A 19,520-nucleotide genomic window follows, 5' to 3' on the forward strand; every position below is an offset into this window, starting at 1 on the left:
TTATCAGTATTGTTTTTGTCAATGTTGTTATCATAGGACTTCCAAGCAGGGGAGGGGTGGGGGCTACTGAAATTAGGGGCTTATGGAGGAGAGAGGGCTTCTATGTTATTCATTCGCTGTATTCTGAATAAGCGTCCATTTTAATCAATGCCCTATACAGCTAGTATGCATTTCTATGGTTGAAAATATACAATATCAATAGCATTAATCCCCGATAAAGGCTCCCATCGATGTTCCAAACAAAATGGCTATCTAAGCCTCTTAACAAATAAATTTCGTGTCTTGAAGAGCTACCAAGTCAAATGATTTAACAGGGTTATCTAGCATTAGAAACTGAGTTTATAACATAAATTAGCCCCCTAGAGAGTTTAACCATAGTTTCTTTACACCATGGTTTTTTTTAGAAACTTACCCTCTTTACTAAAATGATTTTAAGTTTACTATTTCCTCCCAAATTGATGATCATGGAAAATATGAATAAAATACGCGAGGACAATATGAGAATCCCAACAGAAAAAAAAACAAACCAGTCGAAAAATGACTAAAAAGAATTGAGCTTGCTATGACTGCAAATTGAAAAGAATCATATTTATAGTGTTAGGGGTAATTGTTGTTGATTCTCGAAATATCCAGACTGTTGAGTCATGCTGACTTGCATACCGTAGAACTTTGCAGAACATTTTATCAAGTCACGTATTTACTATGTAATAATAAATATATGTCCTTTTTTTTTTTAGTTGCGTTGCTAAAATCACAGACAGAAGACGTTAGGAAGGATTTGAAACTGAGTGATATACGTTATTTAGGTTTGTGCAACGAAATATTTTTCTTAAAGACCCCCTACTTCCCCCTTTTTTTAACTACCCTTATTATCACTCAACTCATATTGTTCTTTGTAATTTTGGCAACATAACTTTCAAACTCCTGATCTGCTTGCTAAAACTACAGAAACGCACAAGCGAAGAGGAAGACATACTCATGTGCCGTCAATTACGTCACCTAGTGTATTGTCCCAGTGCTACGAACATTAGAATGATATACTGCTGTTATCTTATAATACTAATAATAAAAATAAAAATAATAATAATAATAATAATAACAATAACAATGAAGGATTTTTATAGCGCTATATCCGTCTAGTTCGTAGCGCTTTGCGAGGGACTTTGGCCAGGCTGCATTTAGCAGCAGAGGCCCCCATTTTTAGAAATAAGGGAAGACCTAAACACCGGGATTCCGGCGCCCGTCAAAAATAAGACAAAAATAAGACAAACATTAACTAACTTTAGAAATGCAAATTCGATCAATAATGGCGATGCAAATCGCAGTGATAATAGGAGAAGATAACATTACTGAAAGAGAAATTGAAAGAGACTTTACCATGTGTAATCCTAAGGTATTTTTGGGGATAAACTACCATTTATTGCACTAAGACGTAGCCCATGACCTTAATAGATTTTACCCCGTTGTCTGGGTTGTGCGAGGCCCTATTACCACAAGTATTACCGTCATCCGAGTATCCCCCAGTCCCAATACCTATTCTAGAGTCACATGAGCTGCAATCGTTTTGCTCATTTGCAATGTAACCAATCCTTGCTTTAGAATGAGATACAGAGCCACCAATAGCATTAAACCCTTCGATATTGCAGTTATTCTGTAAGGATGCCTGCGAACCAATCAGTGTTTTCCACGTGTCACGGCCAAGTGACGTGGCACGGTATTGCCCATCCGCAATCAGTGAGAACAGAGAACTGGAATGATGATTGATTACAATGAAGTTGACTTTTTGGTCGATCTTCATACCGAGACAGATCTTGGTGAATGGCGTCCTCCAGTAGGTTGGCAGTTTGGTTTCTTCGGAATCAAATCCAGTGTTTCCACCGGGGGTATTGAAATCGCGTTCATCACTCCAGTATGTAGAATTATAATGGAAGGTTCTCTGAGAGAAAAGACAGCATTTTCTTAAAATAATGAAGCAGATGGAAAACTATGATTGAAATATTTCATACAAATGGATATAAGTCTGCATCACCAACCACATCACATTCTACTAACCAACATTTTCATCGTAACTAAGGATCTTGTTACATGGCCCAGCCTACTGCGAGTTTCCTATAGCTCAGTGGTAGAGCATCCGAAGTAATCAAAAGGGCATAGGATTTACTCCTGTTAGGATAAGGAGCAATCAGACTTTTCTCTCCTCGGGTATATCGGTGCCATTCATTGAACAGCAACATCTTTCATTTTCATCATTATCGTTATCGTGAAAGTTACCGTTATAATTAATTTGGTTTTGGAAGAAAGCAAAGAAGGAAAAACGAGTGTTAACAGCTGATATTTGGCTCCATTCTCGCTAACAGGAAAATCGCTTTGAAATAACGCTTAAACTGGTGAGAACAGTGCTCAGAACGATTTCTACTAGAGATAAACTAATGGCTCAAATTGAATACAAATGATACCTTGGTACCATCAATCTTCATAACAGTTGTCCATGCCCCGTTTCCACACCCCAAATCTCCCACATGACAATAAACAGAAATTGGAGATAAGTCAAAACGGAGGGTCGTAGACTGACTTGTGTTAAACCTGTCATAAAAATCACAATGACTAAACTCTAGTATTTGCTCTGTGTGCACTGGATATATAGTTAATGTACAAAAATATTGTAGTAGTGGGCAATTCATTTTCGCTGTTATTATTTTGTTCGATTATGTTTTTCCCAGAACAAGCCCTCGAAATTAGAGACTGGTCTCCTTTCTAAAGTGAAGGAATGTATAGCCCCCTAAAAATAGAAAGCAAATTTCCACCCAAAGTACTTCTCCAAAACGCGGCTTCTCCTCATATGCCCAGCAACCCGTCACACAAGTAAAATAAACAGCTTAACATAATGTATTCATTATGAGTCAAATAGAGTGGTCTTGAATCAGACTTTGATTCGTTTTAGTAGAAATGGCTGCTGGTAAGAGACCGAAGACTGCATAGATGCAATATATAGATTAAACAAGCCTAAAAGCGAAGCTCTTGCCAGTTAACTTTCCAACTCTTCATTATAATAAAAAATGCAATAAAGCTCTTAAGCACTGGCTGTCGAAGAGTTTCTGCAAGGGGATTTAGGGACCATTCTGGATGTGGGGGAGGGGCACGTTGTTCTCATAATTTGCAAAGTAATCAACACGCATGCCAATCAGCAGTATTTTCAAGCAGCCGAGGACCTTCGTTGTTGTTCCTGATGTTTTAAGCAAATTTCCGACGATAGGGAATATTTTTCTTCTTCAGATGAAGTGTATGATGTCAGCATTAGTTGAAAATATATTTTATTGAGCGAAGACTGCAGGGAGGTATGACTTAATCGGGATTGTATTAAAGAAAAAGTCCTAAGGGGTAAACAGAAGCGGAATTTTTTTGGTGTAATAGCAACTGATTCTAACTTTTTTTCGTACACAAATTAGCTTGAATCTTGCATAAACCTTATTAAGCTCCATCTTAACTCTATTGTCTTCCATAAAATATGAATCCGTGGTAGTAAAAGAAAACTCCAAGACTTACAAGTTCGATTCATAGATCTCCTTGCATGACCTCGCACCTAAAAAAAGGGAATGTTACGATGTTATGTCAAATAATCTTAAATGTAAGAATTATTTTTCATTTAGTTATTTATGCTTTGTAATTTCTATCATTTTATTATTCCCATTTTATTCAACTCCTTAGGCTAAATATATGACTTTCATATATTCTTAACCATCCTTAAGCTTAATTGAAATTTTTCTGAAATCGATATAATTGCAACGCCCAAAGGTACTCACAGCCCACTAATCGATCATTTGCTCAGAAATGAAAAATCGTCTTAACCTAGTGCCTTCTTCTTCGAGCTTCGATACCAATAGATATTTGTTTCTCTATTTAGGACTTTTATTCAATGTACACAGTAAGGAAAGAATAAAATAAATTAGGGAAACTGCTGTGATTGGTTTTTGAAGCTAGCTCACCGTGAAAAATGTTTGTCGTTCTTGTTTTCTCTTAACAGATCAGAGGGAGTCTTCAACTGGTTGATCAGAAAGCCATTGAACGTTTAGCACGGTCAAATTCCAAACTTACTTAAACTGCACAGTAATGGTGGCAATGATGATGATAAAAATGATTACAATCATAACAAAAGTTATTATTATTATCATTATTATTACTATCATAGTAGTAATAATGAGTGACACATTTCTATTGACCACGATATGTAAAATTTTTTATGCCTACCTGTTTCGCAAAATCTTCCGATAAAACCTTCCTCACAGATACATTCAAATGAGTCCCTTCGATAGTTTGCAAAACAGGTACCACCGTTTTGACAAGGAGAAGAAGAACAAGGTGACTAGTGTACGAAGGAATTAAAATGGATGAAAAATAAAAGATTACATAGATACAAAGGTGATAAGAATAATTATGATGATGCGAATCCTGCGCGAGAAATATTTATCATATATATTTCGTTTTTGAAGGGTCGTTTCACTGCAAACGTAAATCGACAGCTACAAATCAGAAATCGTGTTTCAATAAGCAAAAAGAGGTTTTGCATAAGAATTGACTCTTTAACGCCATGTTTTGACCACTTCTTACCCAGTGAATCGAATTCATAGCCAGTGACAGAGAGCCGAATTCCATAGCCACCGTGAATGTACTCTACATGTAAATGCAAGATGCGATGAACAGACATCGATCAGAAGAAATATGTCGAATGGCATATATAGGGAACAGTGAATGCATTATACATGCAAATACAAGATATTACATGCAAATTCAAGATATGATAAAAAGACCTCTAGCAAAAGAATTATGTAACTGAAACTATACCTTGATGGAAAAGTGATGCGAACTTTCGCTTCCTCGGAAATCCGCTTTGTTTCTATACTTATCAGAGGACAGTGCTTCACACCAAAGTTTCCCATCAAACCCTTCGCTAGAAGCCAGATTCACAGATACACACGAAGGAAGTCGTAGACATTCAAACGCACAATTAAAGGAGTCTTTTACTACGAACGTTTCAAGTTTTGTCACATTTAGGTAATGGTGCCAGTGTCTCGTGAAAGTGTGAATGATGTTTGTGAAACCTGATGAATTTTAAAGTGAAGGTAGTCACATTAATAAAAAAAAAATTATTAAAAAAAAAAATACATATATATGTATATATTATTGGAAAATTCTGAATATAACTAAAAAACAGTGATTGCTCAGGCTACAGACTTGTACTACCTTAATTAGTTATTCTCAGGTAGTAAGGTACGTGTGATGAAATTCGTACAATTTCTATTTTGCTTTTTTTCTTTTTTTATTTCGAATAAAATAAAATACCTCCAATCAGCTCTGCAAACCTTCTTTCCCGCGCTTTGCACTTAGCAGTTTGCGCGCTTTATGTTGCTTCGTGGTGTTTATATTTTTAATATTTAGAAATACATTATCAGTTCCACTTATTGTCGTGACCATATTTTTTCGTTCCGTATATGATAAAACAATAATCAGACTCGGTTTTTGTGATATCCAGAAAAATCAAGGTCTCGGTGAGGGTTATTATATGAAGGCTTCGGCTTCAGCGGATAACCCCCACCTCGACCTTGATTATTCTGAATATCACCGAAACCGAAATTAATGATTGTCCAAAATATTACCTGAAAAGGCTTTATCTACCTAAAGCAGCCTAAGTTCAACCAGAGATCCGATGGATAACAGTGTGAAAGTAACGACAATTTTCTTCATGAATTCTAAGAATTTGACACTACGCTATGTGTACTTTGGTCGATTATTGATTTCAAGGCTCTCGTCCTCGCCGTCGTTTTCGTAAATATCATTTTCCCGTAAATAATCAATCTAAGGATATCGACTGGCCCTAAAAAAAATTTCAATGAGTACTGAGTCATTTCAAAATTTAGTTGAAATCTTTTTTTTTTTTTTTTTATGGACACGGTAACTTTACCTACTCCGAAAAAAAATGGAAATTTGGATAAGTGCTCAAATAATGCAGGGAAATTTAGATCATCAGGATGCCACTGAAAAATAAATAGAGAAAGCAAGCCTCTTACCTGTGTAACAAATCACTCTGCTTGAAATTAAAAGCCAAAGGCTTAGGTGAAAAGAAATCAATTTGATGACAGTTATGACTGATAATGCTTGCATGACTGTAGGCAAAATGTATATTTGTCGCCAGTGGTTGTTTTAGCTCCTGAACACTTTGCCGCACCTGTCATTACCGTCTTCAGCAGGTTCTGTGAATACAAATGAATAATTTATGTGTTGGGACAAAAAAATTCAAACGTTAATCATGCATCTTAGTAATATTCTAGGAGAAAACTCAGCATACTCATGGGCTGATTACACGCAATTAATTCCAAACAGGGCAGAAAGTGACAATTCAGAGGGAAACAGTGAAATTGAAATCAGGACTTAAAACATAAAGTTGGTTTTAGATTGACTCGCAGGAAAGTCGTGAAATCACAACAAAACAAAATGGCGGTCAGGCTGAAAGAAGCAACCGTTTTCATCGAGAGTTAGAGTTAGAATTCTCAGAACAAAATACCCAACACAACATAAACAATTGGCTAAAAGACCAAAAGTATTGAGTCGCAAGGACCGGAGGCCCTCTTAGGAAAGACGGGGACGATTACGAGCCTGATAGACTTTCGTATACTGTAATGGTTAATGCTGACCAATACCTAACAGAGAAAGAGTGTCAAGTTCAATTGTTTGTTGCAGAGAGTTAAAAAAAGAAAAAAGCTTGAACATACAAAACGAAGTCGATTTCAATCGTGGGCTCAAAATGATGTATATTTGTATGTATTTCGTCCACCGGTCTAAAATCAACATAAATTATATTAGTGTTATTTTATCTCATTTTAAACATCACGAAGAATAAAAACTTTCTAAAATTTTCTTCAAGCGGAATCCACAAATATTGATATGTGACCCAGAGCGGTCTTCCCTGTAAAACCCCTGACCTTAAAATCCAATCCTGATATTTTTTTGTAATAACAGGAATAAGCTCGAAGAATAAGCACCTTAGTTCTCTGAGCTTCTCTTGCCATCTATCGAAATCATAAAGATGTTTTTCGTCTTGTCACGAGCCTGGGACAGAGAAAAATTCTGAGTCCCCATGAGGAATCGAACCTTAAACCTTCCAATACCGCGCTTGGATGCTCTACCACTGTGCCACAGAGACTCCACGGCGAACGAGGTCTATTACGAAGTTCATATGACAAAACTTACCTTTCTCTCATTCTATTTGCATTTATGTTTCAGTCACCTCGCATATCTTCGCCATGCAAAAGGGGGGGCACCTGCATAGCACATAAGAGAAATCGTGCCTGGAAATTCCAGTACACAAACACTAGCCTTGGAGAATACTGCGAAAACGGCAAATATCTTCTACTTTGACTTAAGGAGACACTAAACCGTTGAAACTACAGCTGTACAGTGTTTACGCTTCCCAAAGCTCCCAGATTGTTTTCTTGTGAAACAACGAAGTAGATGACAGACCTTGCACTGACCGATTAACTTCAGACGCGCCTCTAGAACGCAATCGCAGAGGAGAGAAGGAAGAATGAAAAATATGAAAGAAATAACCCTCACGATGACATGTGCTTTCTTTAATGTTAAGAAGGCAAGGCATTTTTGATAGTTCCCTCTTAGTTTGTTCTGAGCATAAATAGGAGCCCATTCACGAGATTTGCGCTCGTCCGCCAGTGGAATATATTATACTACAAGAGAGAAAAGGTGGTTAACATAACAGCTCTATGTAATGTTTTTTTTTTATAAAACGCTGAACCGCAGCGATTTCTAAATGATATGTGTTGATGATAAATTGCGACAAAAATGTACATAAAAGTAGTGCGTAAAAACCAATGTTACACAAGATCAACCTATGAATCAGTTTTCAAAGTGCAGTAGTATAATAGAAATGGTAGTTAGAATTGCCAAGTAAATTAGAAATGTAAAATTTACGAGGAAACATCTTCAGTGAGAACCAATGTTTGAAAAATACATAAAAAATACAAATGAAAAGCTACCGGTAAAAATTCATTATTCCGTCGGCTCATGATAACATTCAATTTCTGGTTGTATACTTTGCTTTGCCATCATTCCTTTAATAACGTCTAACAAATACGTAAATAAAACGTTTGGGATGACATATGGCGGCATCTTGTGAGGCAAAATCTAATTAACAAAATTATAGGTTATCCAATCAGAATATAGAATTCTACACTTTATCGTCTTGATTTTAGGCTAGTTAATATTTTCAAAGCAAGGAGATTTAATTATTTTGAGATAAAGCGATAAGAGGCTACTCGTTATAAAAGGTTGAATGAAAAGTTCTTCATATACATTTTACTTAACAGTAAGATGTGAGGTTCTCTATTTGCACAAAATATGTTTACCTGTGTTTTTTTATTTTGATCACGCTCTGGTGCTTGCCATTGCTAAGGAGCTCGAGGCCCAAATTAAAATTGGCGGTAGAAGTGGCTCACAGGAATTCAGTTACAAAGATCTGAAGGTCGCACTTCATACGGGAACTATGGTCAGAAGTTAGAGATTATTTATAGTGATTCTAAATCTTGCTTTGTTTAAAAAAATAATAATCTAAGTGATTCCAATCTTCTTGTTTTGCAAATGTATCGATGGGGTGCTTTCACCTTCAAAATATATTCAAAAGGAGATTCAGAGCTGCCGTCACTGATCGTTGATCCGTCAATAAGTAATTATTAGTTACTGACGGACTCCAGGCTAAATCCTTAAGTGCATGACAGTGATGGGTTTGACTGCAGGGTCTATCAATTATGGAAAGTTTCTTCCGTTTTCTCGCTTTCTCCTAGCAGAGTGATAACATCGATACTTTTTAATTTTTTTTTTCCACAGACGCATGTTCAAGGTTTACGCGTCACAACAATGTGACATGCGTGCCAAGTTACCCTGACAACAAATACCCCTCTGATTGTGTTCCTGGTTACGGAAGAAACCGCTGTGAAACAGGTGTAATAATAAAATATGGCCAATATTCGTGACGGGCATTGCTTTAACCAGAAATCTTGAAATGTAACCCTTTACACGTCAGTTTAGACCAAAAAGTTTACCTCTTTGGGAGCACCTCTTTTAATGAGAAAGGTAAACATTGCAGTCACGACAAAACAAGTTTCGACCATTGCTCGATCATATTTCACATTTTCCATGCTTTTTTTACGTTGAAGAAGGCTATCTGTAAAACAAGGAACAGGGAATTGAGGAATCGGAGAATTGGGAAATTGGAGAATTGGGAGATTGGAGAATTGGGAGATTGGAGAATTGGGAAATTGGAGAATTGGGAGATTGGAGAATTGGGAAATTGAAGATTTGGGAAATTGGAGAATTGGGAAATTGGAGAATTGGGAAATTGGAGAATTGGGAAATTGGAGAATTGGGAAATTGGAGATTTAGGAAATTGGAGAATTGGGAAATTGGAGAACTGGGTAATCGGAGATTTGGGAAATTGGAGAATTGGGTAATTGGAGATTTGGGAAATTGGAGAATTGGGAAATTGGAGAATTGGGAAATTGAAGATTTGGGAAATTGGAGATTTGGGAAACTGGAGAATTGGGAAACTGGAGAATTGGGAAATTGAGGAATTGGGAAATTGGAGAATTGGGAAATTGGAGATTTGGGAAATTGAGGAGTTAGGAAATTGGAGATTTGGGAAACTGGAGAATTGGGAAATTGGAGAATTGGGAAATTGGAGAATTGGGAAATCGAAGAATTGGGAATGGGGAATGAGGAATGGGAAATGAGGAATGGGGAATGGAGAATGGGGAATGGAGAATGGAGGATGGGAAATGGAGAATGGAGGATGGGAAATGGAGAATGGAGAATGAGGAATGGAGAATGGAGAATGGGGAATGGGGAATGGGAATGGGGAATGGGGAATGGGAATGGGGAATGGGGAATGGGGAATGGGGAATGGAGAATGAAGGAATGGAGAATGGAGACTGGGAATGGGGAATGGGGAATGGGGAATGGAGAATGGAGAATGGAGAACGGGGAATGGGGAATGGAGAATGGGGAACGAGGAATGGGGAACGAGGAATGAGGATTTGGGAATGGGGAACGAGGGATGGAGAACGAGGAGTGGGTAATGAGGAATGGGGAATGGGAAATGAGGAATGAAGAATGAGGAATGGGAAATGAGGAATAAGGAGTGGGGAATGAGGAATGGGGAATGAGGAATGGGGAATGAGGAATGGGGAATGAGGAATGGGGAATGAGGAATGGGGAATGAGGAATGGGGAATGAGGAATGGGGAATGAGGAATGGGGAATGAGGAATGGGGAATGAGGAATGAGGAATGGGGAATGGGGAATGGGAAATGGGGAAAGGAGAATTGGGAATGGAGAGTGAAGAATGGAGAATGGAGAAGGGGGAATGGGGAATCTTTAAAAGCAGGATTCTCTAAAATGGTAATGTTTAACGATTTCCCGCCTGAGAGGGCAACTTTTCCACAGACCGCTCATACATTGGGTCGATTTCATTCCACGCTTTAAAAGATTCTCCGTTTTAAAGATTCCCGCTTTTAAATATTTCCCACATTTAAGATTCACGCTTTTAAAGATTCCCCGTTTTAAAGATTCGCACTTTAAAAGATTTCCGGTTTTAAAGATTCCCCGTTTTAAAGATCAGGGTTCAAAATAATTTTTCAGCTTTCAGCGTGAATTTGTAGGCTTTTGTCATGGCTCATTTTTCCCCGACTGTCAATAATAAATTTCAGCATCAGAATCTTTATTTTGATCAACATGTTTTGCTGCAGCGATTCCTTTTCTAACAAAGCGTAGTGAAGGGCATAATTTTTCGGTGTTTGTTCAAACGTGAAATATACAACTTTGCCTAGACAAACTGTCGCGCTATAGTCAAGCGCCGACTTTAATTTGAACGCGCGAGAAGGCTTTACAAACGACGTTAATTAATTAATTAAACAGGATTTGACGGAAAATAAATCTTTATCAAAGGTAGTGTGTACGTGCAGAAACATAAACACGGTAATGTGATGGTGTGTACACAAACTTGCATGTTTCGCGCTTGAACAAATACGTTGAAAGCTGAATACTGTAAACAAAATTGCTCCCTATAGCACGCTTCAAATTTCAAAACTTTACACTCTTTTACGTTTCCCATAAGCTTTTAAAGCATTTCTTGGCTGCTTTAATGCCTGATATGGCATTTTCACCATAACATGAAGGCAACTTTTGCTTCAGTTGGACAATCACAAACATAATATTTTCTATAAAATTCCAGTTCTTCGGTGAAGTTCCCGAAATTTTCGTTCAAATTTTCTGCAGATATCGATGAGTGCACTAATAGTCCCTGTTTGAACGGAGGGACGTGTGCAGACCAAGTAAATGGCTATGTCTGTAGCTGTCAAGCAGAATACGCAGGGCTTCATTGCCAAAAAGGTGAGTCTTCGAATCAAATTCAAGTAACATTACGTATAAAATTTATAGACGCCTGACTTTGGATTAATGTGTTTGGTATTTTTACATGTACTCAAACAAAGACCGGGGAAACTTGCTTAAACAATGACATTATATTCTATTGCTTGTAGCACTGAAGTCATGCAAAGAAGTCTATGATGAAGACAAGCGAGACTTCTTAAAACTGATGTCTCTATTTTTTAATCCCCTTTTTTTTCTGTATTCATCCCAATTAACTTTTTTTTATTTGTCTTTTTTGTAAGAATCTTACACTCAACAACTGCAGTTTACAAAGAATAATTTGGCAAAAGACAGGAAAAATAAGAGATCTGCACACCAATTATTTTCTATAACTCATCGACCACAAACATTTACTCTTTTTTTACCATAGAGTGAAAATTCACTAAAAGTTAAAGTTACGACTTCCCTTTTTTTCTTATAAAGAGAAATCGTGATATGGTAACAAAACAACGGAACTCAAAAAAGAATCATGTGCCAATTTAAATGATACTATTACTAATTACCTTCAGAGTACGTTTACAAGGAAGCGCTTTTGCTTTTTACCCATTCAAGTCATATTTTGAACACTATTACGTTCCTAAGTAAATTTTCAACAATTATCATAAAGTCCCTGCCAAGAAATGTAAATCACGAGAAGCTTATTGTGGTGTTTTGGGGTTCGTATAGGTCAAATAAAGATGGCAAAATTGCTTCAATTATCATCAATGCGCAGCCAATTTCTGTTTACTGTTATATGGGGAATTTTGGATGTGGTGATGAAGTTTGGACAACTGTCAAGAAGATTGATGGCAATAAGGTAGTATACACTGTAGTTTATGATAAGGATTCTTTGTGCTCTTGAGCATTATTCATTTCCTAACTAAGATGATAATTAAGTAAGGGTGAATGCCTCCCCCATTACAAATATGTTTTTCATTTAATTTCACTGGGAAAAAAGAGGCGTATATTTCAAATTCCACTCACGTCCTTGCCTCCAAATGCTTTAAATTTATATCTAGGCTTAATGATAACACTGGATACTAACTAAGTTTGTAATCAATTTAACCCAGAATACATTCCATTACAACTCAAGGTATTGGTCAGATAAAAATTAATACAACCTTGTTGAAGGAGAGACTGGATTTGACTTACAAGAAACCAAACTACCGACCTACTGGGACACACTCTTCTCCAAGATCTGTCTCGGTATGAGTTTAGGAGGACAGAGTCGATTTGTTTGTTTTCGTTAACAATTAGGCATCTCCGCTGGAATCACTGATAGCTGACGGATAATATCAAGCCACTTCGCTGGGTCGTGGAACCCGGAAAACGCTGCTCGGCTCCGAGGTCTCTTTACAGCCAAACTGCAACAAGGAGCTCGAAGGATCAATGCAGGTTGTAATTATGGTCCAGTTTGCGCTGGAGTAAGGGATCAGTAACGCTTCAAATGAAAAAAGTGATTGTGATTCTTGTGCCTCCAGGATTGGATTCGGCTGTGCAGGGTCACCCTGAAGACAGAATTAGCAGTGGAAATGGTGCGTCATCCCGCCCAGATAACGGTGACAAATTTATCAAAACTATGGAATACATCTAAGCGCCCAATGAGATCCTCATTAGCTTTTACCGTATTGGACAAATAATGTTTAAGCTGTAAAAAGTGAACTTTCTGATACACTGAGAGTTATGGTTCAAATTTGCTTCTTCGATTTTCCGAAAAAAAGCCGGTAAAGTGAATTCGAAGTTATACAACATGCAGCATGGGAATCCTGGAATCATAATATTCTTACATTATTCATTCGCAGTTTCTTTTAAACCTATTGTTTACAGCGCTTAAATTGATTGATTTCCCTTGTAAGACGTGATACTGACGACTGATGTTTGTTATATTTTCGAGCGTTACGATTGCTTCTGTACGATAAATAAATGATAAGTGCATTATCTAGCTACATTTTCACTCCAAGAATATTAAAAAATTGTCTCCAATATAAATGCGATGTAATCATGATCACACATTTGCTAGGACATCACCAGCTTATGTCAAGGTTTTTCTAAAGCCTCGCTTAAGGAAAGCTACGTGCTTTGACATGTTCTACGATGTTAAATCGACAGCTATTGATTGTGAGGACGCATATAGTCGACTAGCCTCAGATACTTTCATAATCAAATGGGAAGCTTTTACATTTTTGAATGTTTCTAATTGCGCCAAAAATAGAATCGGCTCAATGGCCGATGACCAAGCTGACAGTGCGTGTTAAAACTACACAACTAAATTTGCTGTCGCATAGTTACCTGATTCTTTTGGAAAAGGTGCCAGGTATGCAGGGACAAAGCCATGATATATCATATATTGACACAGCGGGTTGATTAGTGTTAGCTTTATGGGCCCGTATCTTTTTGCTGGTGTCATGAGGTTATTTGGTTTAAAAATTACGTAATGTATTTACGAATTTCAATCCACGAGGTTGACCGGTGGGGACCGGGACACGATTAAAGAAAAAGTACGCTTGTAGGCCGGGACACAATCCAAACAATATAAAAAAATGCCTACACTTAACCACAAGGAGTTCCACAAACAGGTTAACTAACTGAGGAAAATACTATATTAACTAGTTTTCGATATTTTTTAACTCCAGTAACTAAGAAAAGCTTAAAAATGCCTTCAGGGGCTGCTGGCACTGGCTTTCAAGGTCGAAGCAATTTTTAACCAAATTTTAGTCAGGAGACTGTGGAAACATGACCGTTAAAGGAAGAACATAAAACGTCCTTCAATGGCTGAGAGTTTTTCTTTTAATAAATTGCCGTAACAACGGTGAACAAGTAAGCCAAAGCCCCTCAATGAAACAAACAAATTGAAAGAAAAAATAAAAACCGAACAAACTGAAAAGAATAATGAGAAGGGCAATAAGAATGAGAACATTAAGGCGAAAGCCGGCCATTTTATTGCCGATATAGTTGTCATGCAATAACACCATTGCAGCAATCGGCGAACTTTATCTTCACCACACTGCTGATGATAAGCGTCACCAGCTGTAAAAGGTGTGTTTGAAAAAGAAAATTCTAGTTTGCTTTTTCCCAGAGGAGCAACTATAGTCAACCTCTAAACAAGGTATTAGATTTGAAGTAATGCGTAAAGTCAAATTGATTTTCTTTGTTTTACAACCGAAACTTAATTTTCTGTTTAACTTTATCGTATAAATCAGACAGAGCAAATCCTGGAGGTGGTCTCGATGTTTGGTTTTTTTATAATTAAACATAGAGGTATTCCTAAAATAGTTATGGCGCCTATGCTAACCATTCGAATTCATGACAAACGAAGTTAGCTTCGTCATTTGATTGCCAGAGCTTATCCAGAGATGGAAAATGAGGCATGTTTAATTTCATTTGTAAAAAATAAATTTGCTATTTGCATATTCCTGGTTTTGGATAACCCCAAATGACATAACATAAATCAACAAAGCTATCCCTTCAATCATATGTGGGTGAGAATTGATATATTTAGATCGAGTGACCAATCAGAAAACTAAAAATAAGTCTTATCTTTCTGTTGTTGGTGATAACTTAAACACTCCGATGTTAAAACACATAACAGCCATTCATTTGAAATAATTTACTTGTAGCGTTAACAAAGCAGGTGCTTTTTAAAAACGAACAGAAGTATTAAGCCATAGAGCATTATAAAACTACTGGAGATGAAGCGGCTGAACGTTTTCCTGAGCAGATAATCGCTTAACCTTTAAAGACATAGAATGCAAGCCCTTGCATCCAGTCTTGCATGTTTCTTTGCGTTCTTTATAAAGCCGCTCCAGGGCCACCTTCAAATTAACGGCAGTAGTGGTTTGAAGCGGGGAATTGCAGTGAACGGCTGTCAAAGTAAGGTATCCTATGGCAACTTTGTAGTCGACAAATTCCATCGTCTTCAGGTAGCATCAAATTCACTGACTGCTGTTAGTAACTACAAAGAGTGTGCTTTGATCTGTGTGAATGATCCGAATTGTTCATCATTTAACGTTGCTTCTTCTCCGCGGTTGGATAGTAAATTTCTCTGCGAGTCGCTAAATAAAGACAAGTATACTGCAAGTCCTGAAGAGCTAGTGAACTCACAAGGATATCACTACTACAGTATAAAGGTATTTCGAAATATAACAATATAATTGTTTTTACTTCATTTGCAGTGTTAGGGGTGATCTCATTGCATAACTTTCTTTAATCCTGACCTACTAATTTGAAAAGAGTTTAACAGCATCAAAAAACACATTTTCTGTCATTACACCTTTTGAGTAAATTTTCGTTTAAATAAATGCAATTCCAATATAATTTTTGTTTAGTTCATTTGCCTAAAAATCAAAAGTCAATTTTTTTTTTTCGCGGAGGCAAAATTGTTTTGCCTGCATGACGTCCATAGGACCGGGAAACAGTTTGCAGATCTCTCAATGGTGTAATGCTTTAATAGTCATCTTTTCATGCCGAATTGATTTTTTTTTCTTTAAGCTCTGATATTTTTTTTCATCCTCTCGTCCCAAAGAAAAAAAAAATAAAAACGACTCTCCAACAAAAGTTATTCAAAGTAACTTACTTTATGCCGCCTTCTGCGCCATTTATCAGACAAGTTTACTTAATTAAAACATGAACATACACTGGTAAACAGATAGGGTTCAAACTCAACGAAGGAATTTTATCACAGTTTCAAAAAAGGAAAAGAAAAGAAATTCACTCTAAAGAATACCCACTTATTAATGTATTCCATGACAGTGTCATTGGTCACGCTTACCAGAGCAAATTTCGGTATATACTCAATACATCAAGGCTCCTCTTGTGTGTGGATTTTGTTTTGTCTGTTTGTTTTATTTTGTATTGTGTTTCCTTTTCGTATTATTTTTTTAATTTTTATTTTTTACTTTTTAGATTTTTTAATTTGGGCATTCCAGCACTTTGCAAAGTAGACAAAACTGAAAGATTTTTATTCCAATCGTTGAATTAAAATTAGTTTATCGAGCAAATAATTTGTCATTTGATACCTTTATTTGTGCCCGTTTTGAAAAAAGATGAGCTAGTCCAGTGGCCGGCGAGCTGACATGTCTGGGCTTAGAAACTTCACTTCCGCAGCGTCTTTCTTCGTGTAGAAGTATGATGAATATTGTGTGCTGTTGATATGGAGTCCACTAAAACTGGGGTCGGTTTCTATTACTGATCACCTCAGGCTACAGAAATAATACCTGTCGGCAATAATCGATAGACAGTGAGAGCCTGACCAGCATCCACGTATTAACAATAAATACATTCATAAACATTTTTTTAGACATCGTGCTCAAGCTTTCCGTGTCAAAACGATGCAACTTGTGTTCCGGATTACGTTACCAACCAATATCACTGTAGCTGTGCTCCAGGTTACGCAGGAAACTTCTGCGAAATAGGTTGGTAAATGTTAGTTGCACACATTGTTTTAGATTCGAGATGCGTGGTTGTCAAGCCATAGGTCCATTAAAAACTGAGCACACGGGAAAGGGGAGAGGCTTATTGATTCTTGAGGCTTCCACACTGGAAGACTTATTAGCTAAATTGCATGACATTCCAATATTGCATATTATTACATTTTATTGTTCTTGGAAAATAAAGAAAATAGCAGCATCATTTTACGCCCCGTGTTTTAATTTCAGAGATTTTGTTTAGAGTAAGGGGGGAAGGGTGGCAGGAGATAATGATGGGGAAGTAAGAGTTTTATAGAAATGGAGCGGCTTCATCCCGTTCGCCCGTTCGCCCGTTCGCCCGTTCGCCCGTTCGCCCGTTCGCCCGTTCGCCCGTTCGCCCGTTCGCCCGTTCGCCCGTTCGCCCGTTCGCCCGTTCGCCCGTTCGCCCGTTCATCCATTCTTTCGCTCCTGTTTGTGAACTCGTTTGGGAATAAAACTCTCGCTTGAAAATTTGACGATTGACTAGGCAATCGCTCCTTAATTTTGTCGACATACAAATAAAACTAATGTTGTAATACTATACGCTTCGCAGCTCTGAAGTCATGCAACCAAGTCTACAACACGATTAGGTAAGTTACCGTAGTCACGGTTACTTTTTGCACATGGTTAACTTTATGGTTTATGCGGAGGTACTTGTTTAAAAACAATAAAAAAGTAAAAAAGAAAGAGATCCCTTAAGAAGCGATCGATGGAGTTTTTCTAACAGTAGCTGAAATTACTATCTTTGAAAGTTTAATTTATTTTGCGATTTTTGATCTTGCAGCTCATCAAGTCAGCTTAGAACACTGATCATTGATGGACAGCAAACTGCCGTTTACTGTCATATGGGAAATTTAGGATGTGGGAATGGCGGATGGACTACTGTCATGAAGGTTGATGGCACTAAGGTATGACAATCATCGGGGCCCTGGAAAATCACTGCTTAATATAAGTTATGAATTTGCCCTGAAACAACTGGGTATAGTTGTAAATACTAATAATAGGTATATTTCCAATTTCTATCAGAGTACTTTCAACAACGACGCTAACTACTGGACAAATAAAGATCCTTACAACCTTGCTGGAGGACAAACGGGATTCGACTCACAAGAAACCAAGCTACCAACCTATTGGGATACACCTTTTAACAAGATCTGTCTCGGTATGAAGATAGGCTCTCAGAAAAGATTTACTTTGATCAACAAGCAAGCCAGTTCGTTTCACTCGCTCATCGCTCAAGGACAATACCACGCCACCTCACTCGGACGTAACACCTGGAAATGGTTAATTGGTTCGCAATCTTCTATGCAGCATTTTTGCAACAAAGAAGGTTTTAATGTTGCTGCTGGCGAGAATAATGCGCAAAAAATTCGAATTGGTATTTTTGCTAACCAGGAGGATGACTGCGCAACGCCAGACTCTAAGATAGGCTTCGGTATGGGGGGAAGTTCTAGCACTAACACATGTGGAAACGTAGCCAACGGTAAATTTAGCCCGGATAATGGTGACAAAAACATTAGAGCCATAGGATATATCCTAGTACAGTAAAGAGGAAAATTACCCCCTGAGAAGCCAATAGCTTCTCGTGCGGGTTAATTTTTCGCTCGTTTTCTTTAAAAGTTTTACCCACAAGGGTCTGAATCGGTTAAGAAGGACGACTTTATTCCATGTATTGACGATATTAGTCTGCGACAGTTGTGTTAGGCAATGTCTTGTTCTTTGAGTATTTCATTAATTACCAATACGGTATTCTCTTCCCAAATTCTTAAAATATGTACAAACTCTGCAATAATTATAAACATGAACGTATAATGTATATGAACTGTTTTATTCAGTGTCAAAGCATGGTTTACCCTGTCTGTTCAAAGTTCTCTACTGAGCAAATCTCAGTTTAGAAAGCATACATTTTAATTCTTCATCTTAAAATTCACTGTGCATTAAAAATTCAAGGTTAAGAAAAGTTTTTAATACCTTCTATCTATATACTTAATCTGATCTGTTTATTATACTGTTATCCAGAATAAGCGAATAAATTTAAACGGAGATTAACTTCACACAGAACCAATGTTAAATATTGCCCGAATCTAATTATTCTGAAGAAAATATCGCATCACGGTGTGTTGTCAAATAATAAATTGGGAGGCGCTTAATTGACTGCAGGGGGCATTAGTTCGATATTATGTCCATGAGTTTGGCGCTTATTTGGGGGAAGGTGCCTATTAGAGCGTGGGTGCTTATTCGAGGAAATGAGGTAAACCCGTGCCATCTATCAGAGAGCGCGAACAAAGAAAATGTTAAAAACAAGCCTGACGTTTTTTCTTCAGAACTGGTCGTAGTGCGGGGCAGTGTTAGCACCAGGGACTAAGACCAACCCCTCCCCTACTTCGCAGGGACATTAAAAAGTGCCTTGGGATAGCACGAAGCTCGTGGAGAAAGTGAACAAGGATTGGAATAAAAAGAAGAATGAGAGCAAATGTAGCCTGGAAACAATTGGTTATTGAAACGAGCTAACACTAGCCCATTCTTCAGTCTGACGAAAAGTCTTGCCTAAAAAAACTGGTTTTACTTTACTTTGAACTGGTACAGGCGTGGGTGAGAAGGTCAGCGAGGT

General features: G+C 37.5%; 2 protein-coding genes across 2 annotated transcripts; one reads left to right on the forward strand and one right to left on the reverse strand.

Moving 5' to 3' along the window:
- Positions 1 to 126: 126 nt before the first annotated feature.
- On the reverse strand, positions 127 to 7,221 carry LOC113683143 (uncharacterized). Its single transcript, XM_089213095.1, has 7 exons — positions 7,035 to 7,221; positions 6,063 to 6,245; positions 4,840 to 5,096; positions 4,246 to 4,360; positions 3,544 to 3,580; positions 2,457 to 2,583; positions 127 to 1,936 (listed from the first exon to the last, which is right to left on the reverse strand). The coding sequence occupies exons 2-7, from the start codon at positions 6,154 to 6,156 to the stop codon at positions 1,418 to 1,420; spliced, it is 1,149 nt and encodes a 382-aa protein (XP_089069221.1). The 5' UTR covers positions 6,157 to 6,245; positions 7,035 to 7,221; the 3' UTR covers positions 127 to 1,417.
- Positions 7,222 to 15,121: 7,900 nt separating this feature from the next.
- LOC113683137 (uncharacterized) lies at positions 15,122 to 19,496 on the forward strand. The gene is made up of 5 exons (XM_027200352.2): positions 15,122 to 15,592; positions 16,762 to 16,876; positions 17,463 to 17,499; positions 17,694 to 17,817; positions 17,936 to 19,496. The coding sequence occupies exons 1-5, from the start codon at positions 15,212 to 15,214 to the stop codon at positions 18,455 to 18,457; spliced, it is 1,179 nt and encodes a 392-aa protein (XP_027056153.2). The 5' UTR covers positions 15,122 to 15,211; the 3' UTR covers positions 18,458 to 19,496.
- The last annotated feature ends 24 nt before the right edge of the window (positions 19,497 to 19,520 follow it).

Source organism: Pocillopora damicornis, chromosome 7, assembly GCF_964200805.1.
Source record: "Pocillopora damicornis chromosome 7, jaPocDami1.2, whole genome shotgun sequence".
NCBI lineage: Eukaryota > Metazoa > Cnidaria > Anthozoa > Scleractinia > Pocilloporidae > Pocillopora > Pocillopora damicornis.

Excerpts from the sequence above, each read along its gene's own strand:
- LOC113683137 (XM_027200352.2), top strand. The coding sequence starts at position 15,212 with ATGCAAGCCCTTGCATCCAGTCTTGCATGTTTCTTTGCGTTCTTTATA. Across the intron at positions 17,500-17,693 it reads CAAGTCTACAACACGATTAG|CTCATCAAGTCAGCTTAGAA; the intron begins GTAAGTTACCGT and ends TTGATCTTGCAG. Across the intron at positions 17,818-17,935 it reads TGAAGGTTGATGGCACTAAG|AGTACTTTCAACAACGACGC; the intron begins GTATGACAATCA and ends AATTTCTATCAG.
- LOC113683143 (XM_089213095.1), bottom strand. The coding sequence starts at position 6,156 with ATGCAAGCATTATCAGTCATAACTGTCATCAAATTGATTTCTTTTCAC. Across the intron at positions 5,097-6,062 it reads CAGAGTGATTTGTTACACAG|GTTTCACAAACATCATTCAC; the intron begins GTAAGAGGCTTG and ends AAAATTCATCAG. Across the intron at positions 2,584-3,543 it reads GAGATCTATGAATCGAACTT|GTTTAACACAAGTCAGTCTA; the intron begins GTAAGTCTTGGA and ends TTTTTATGACAG.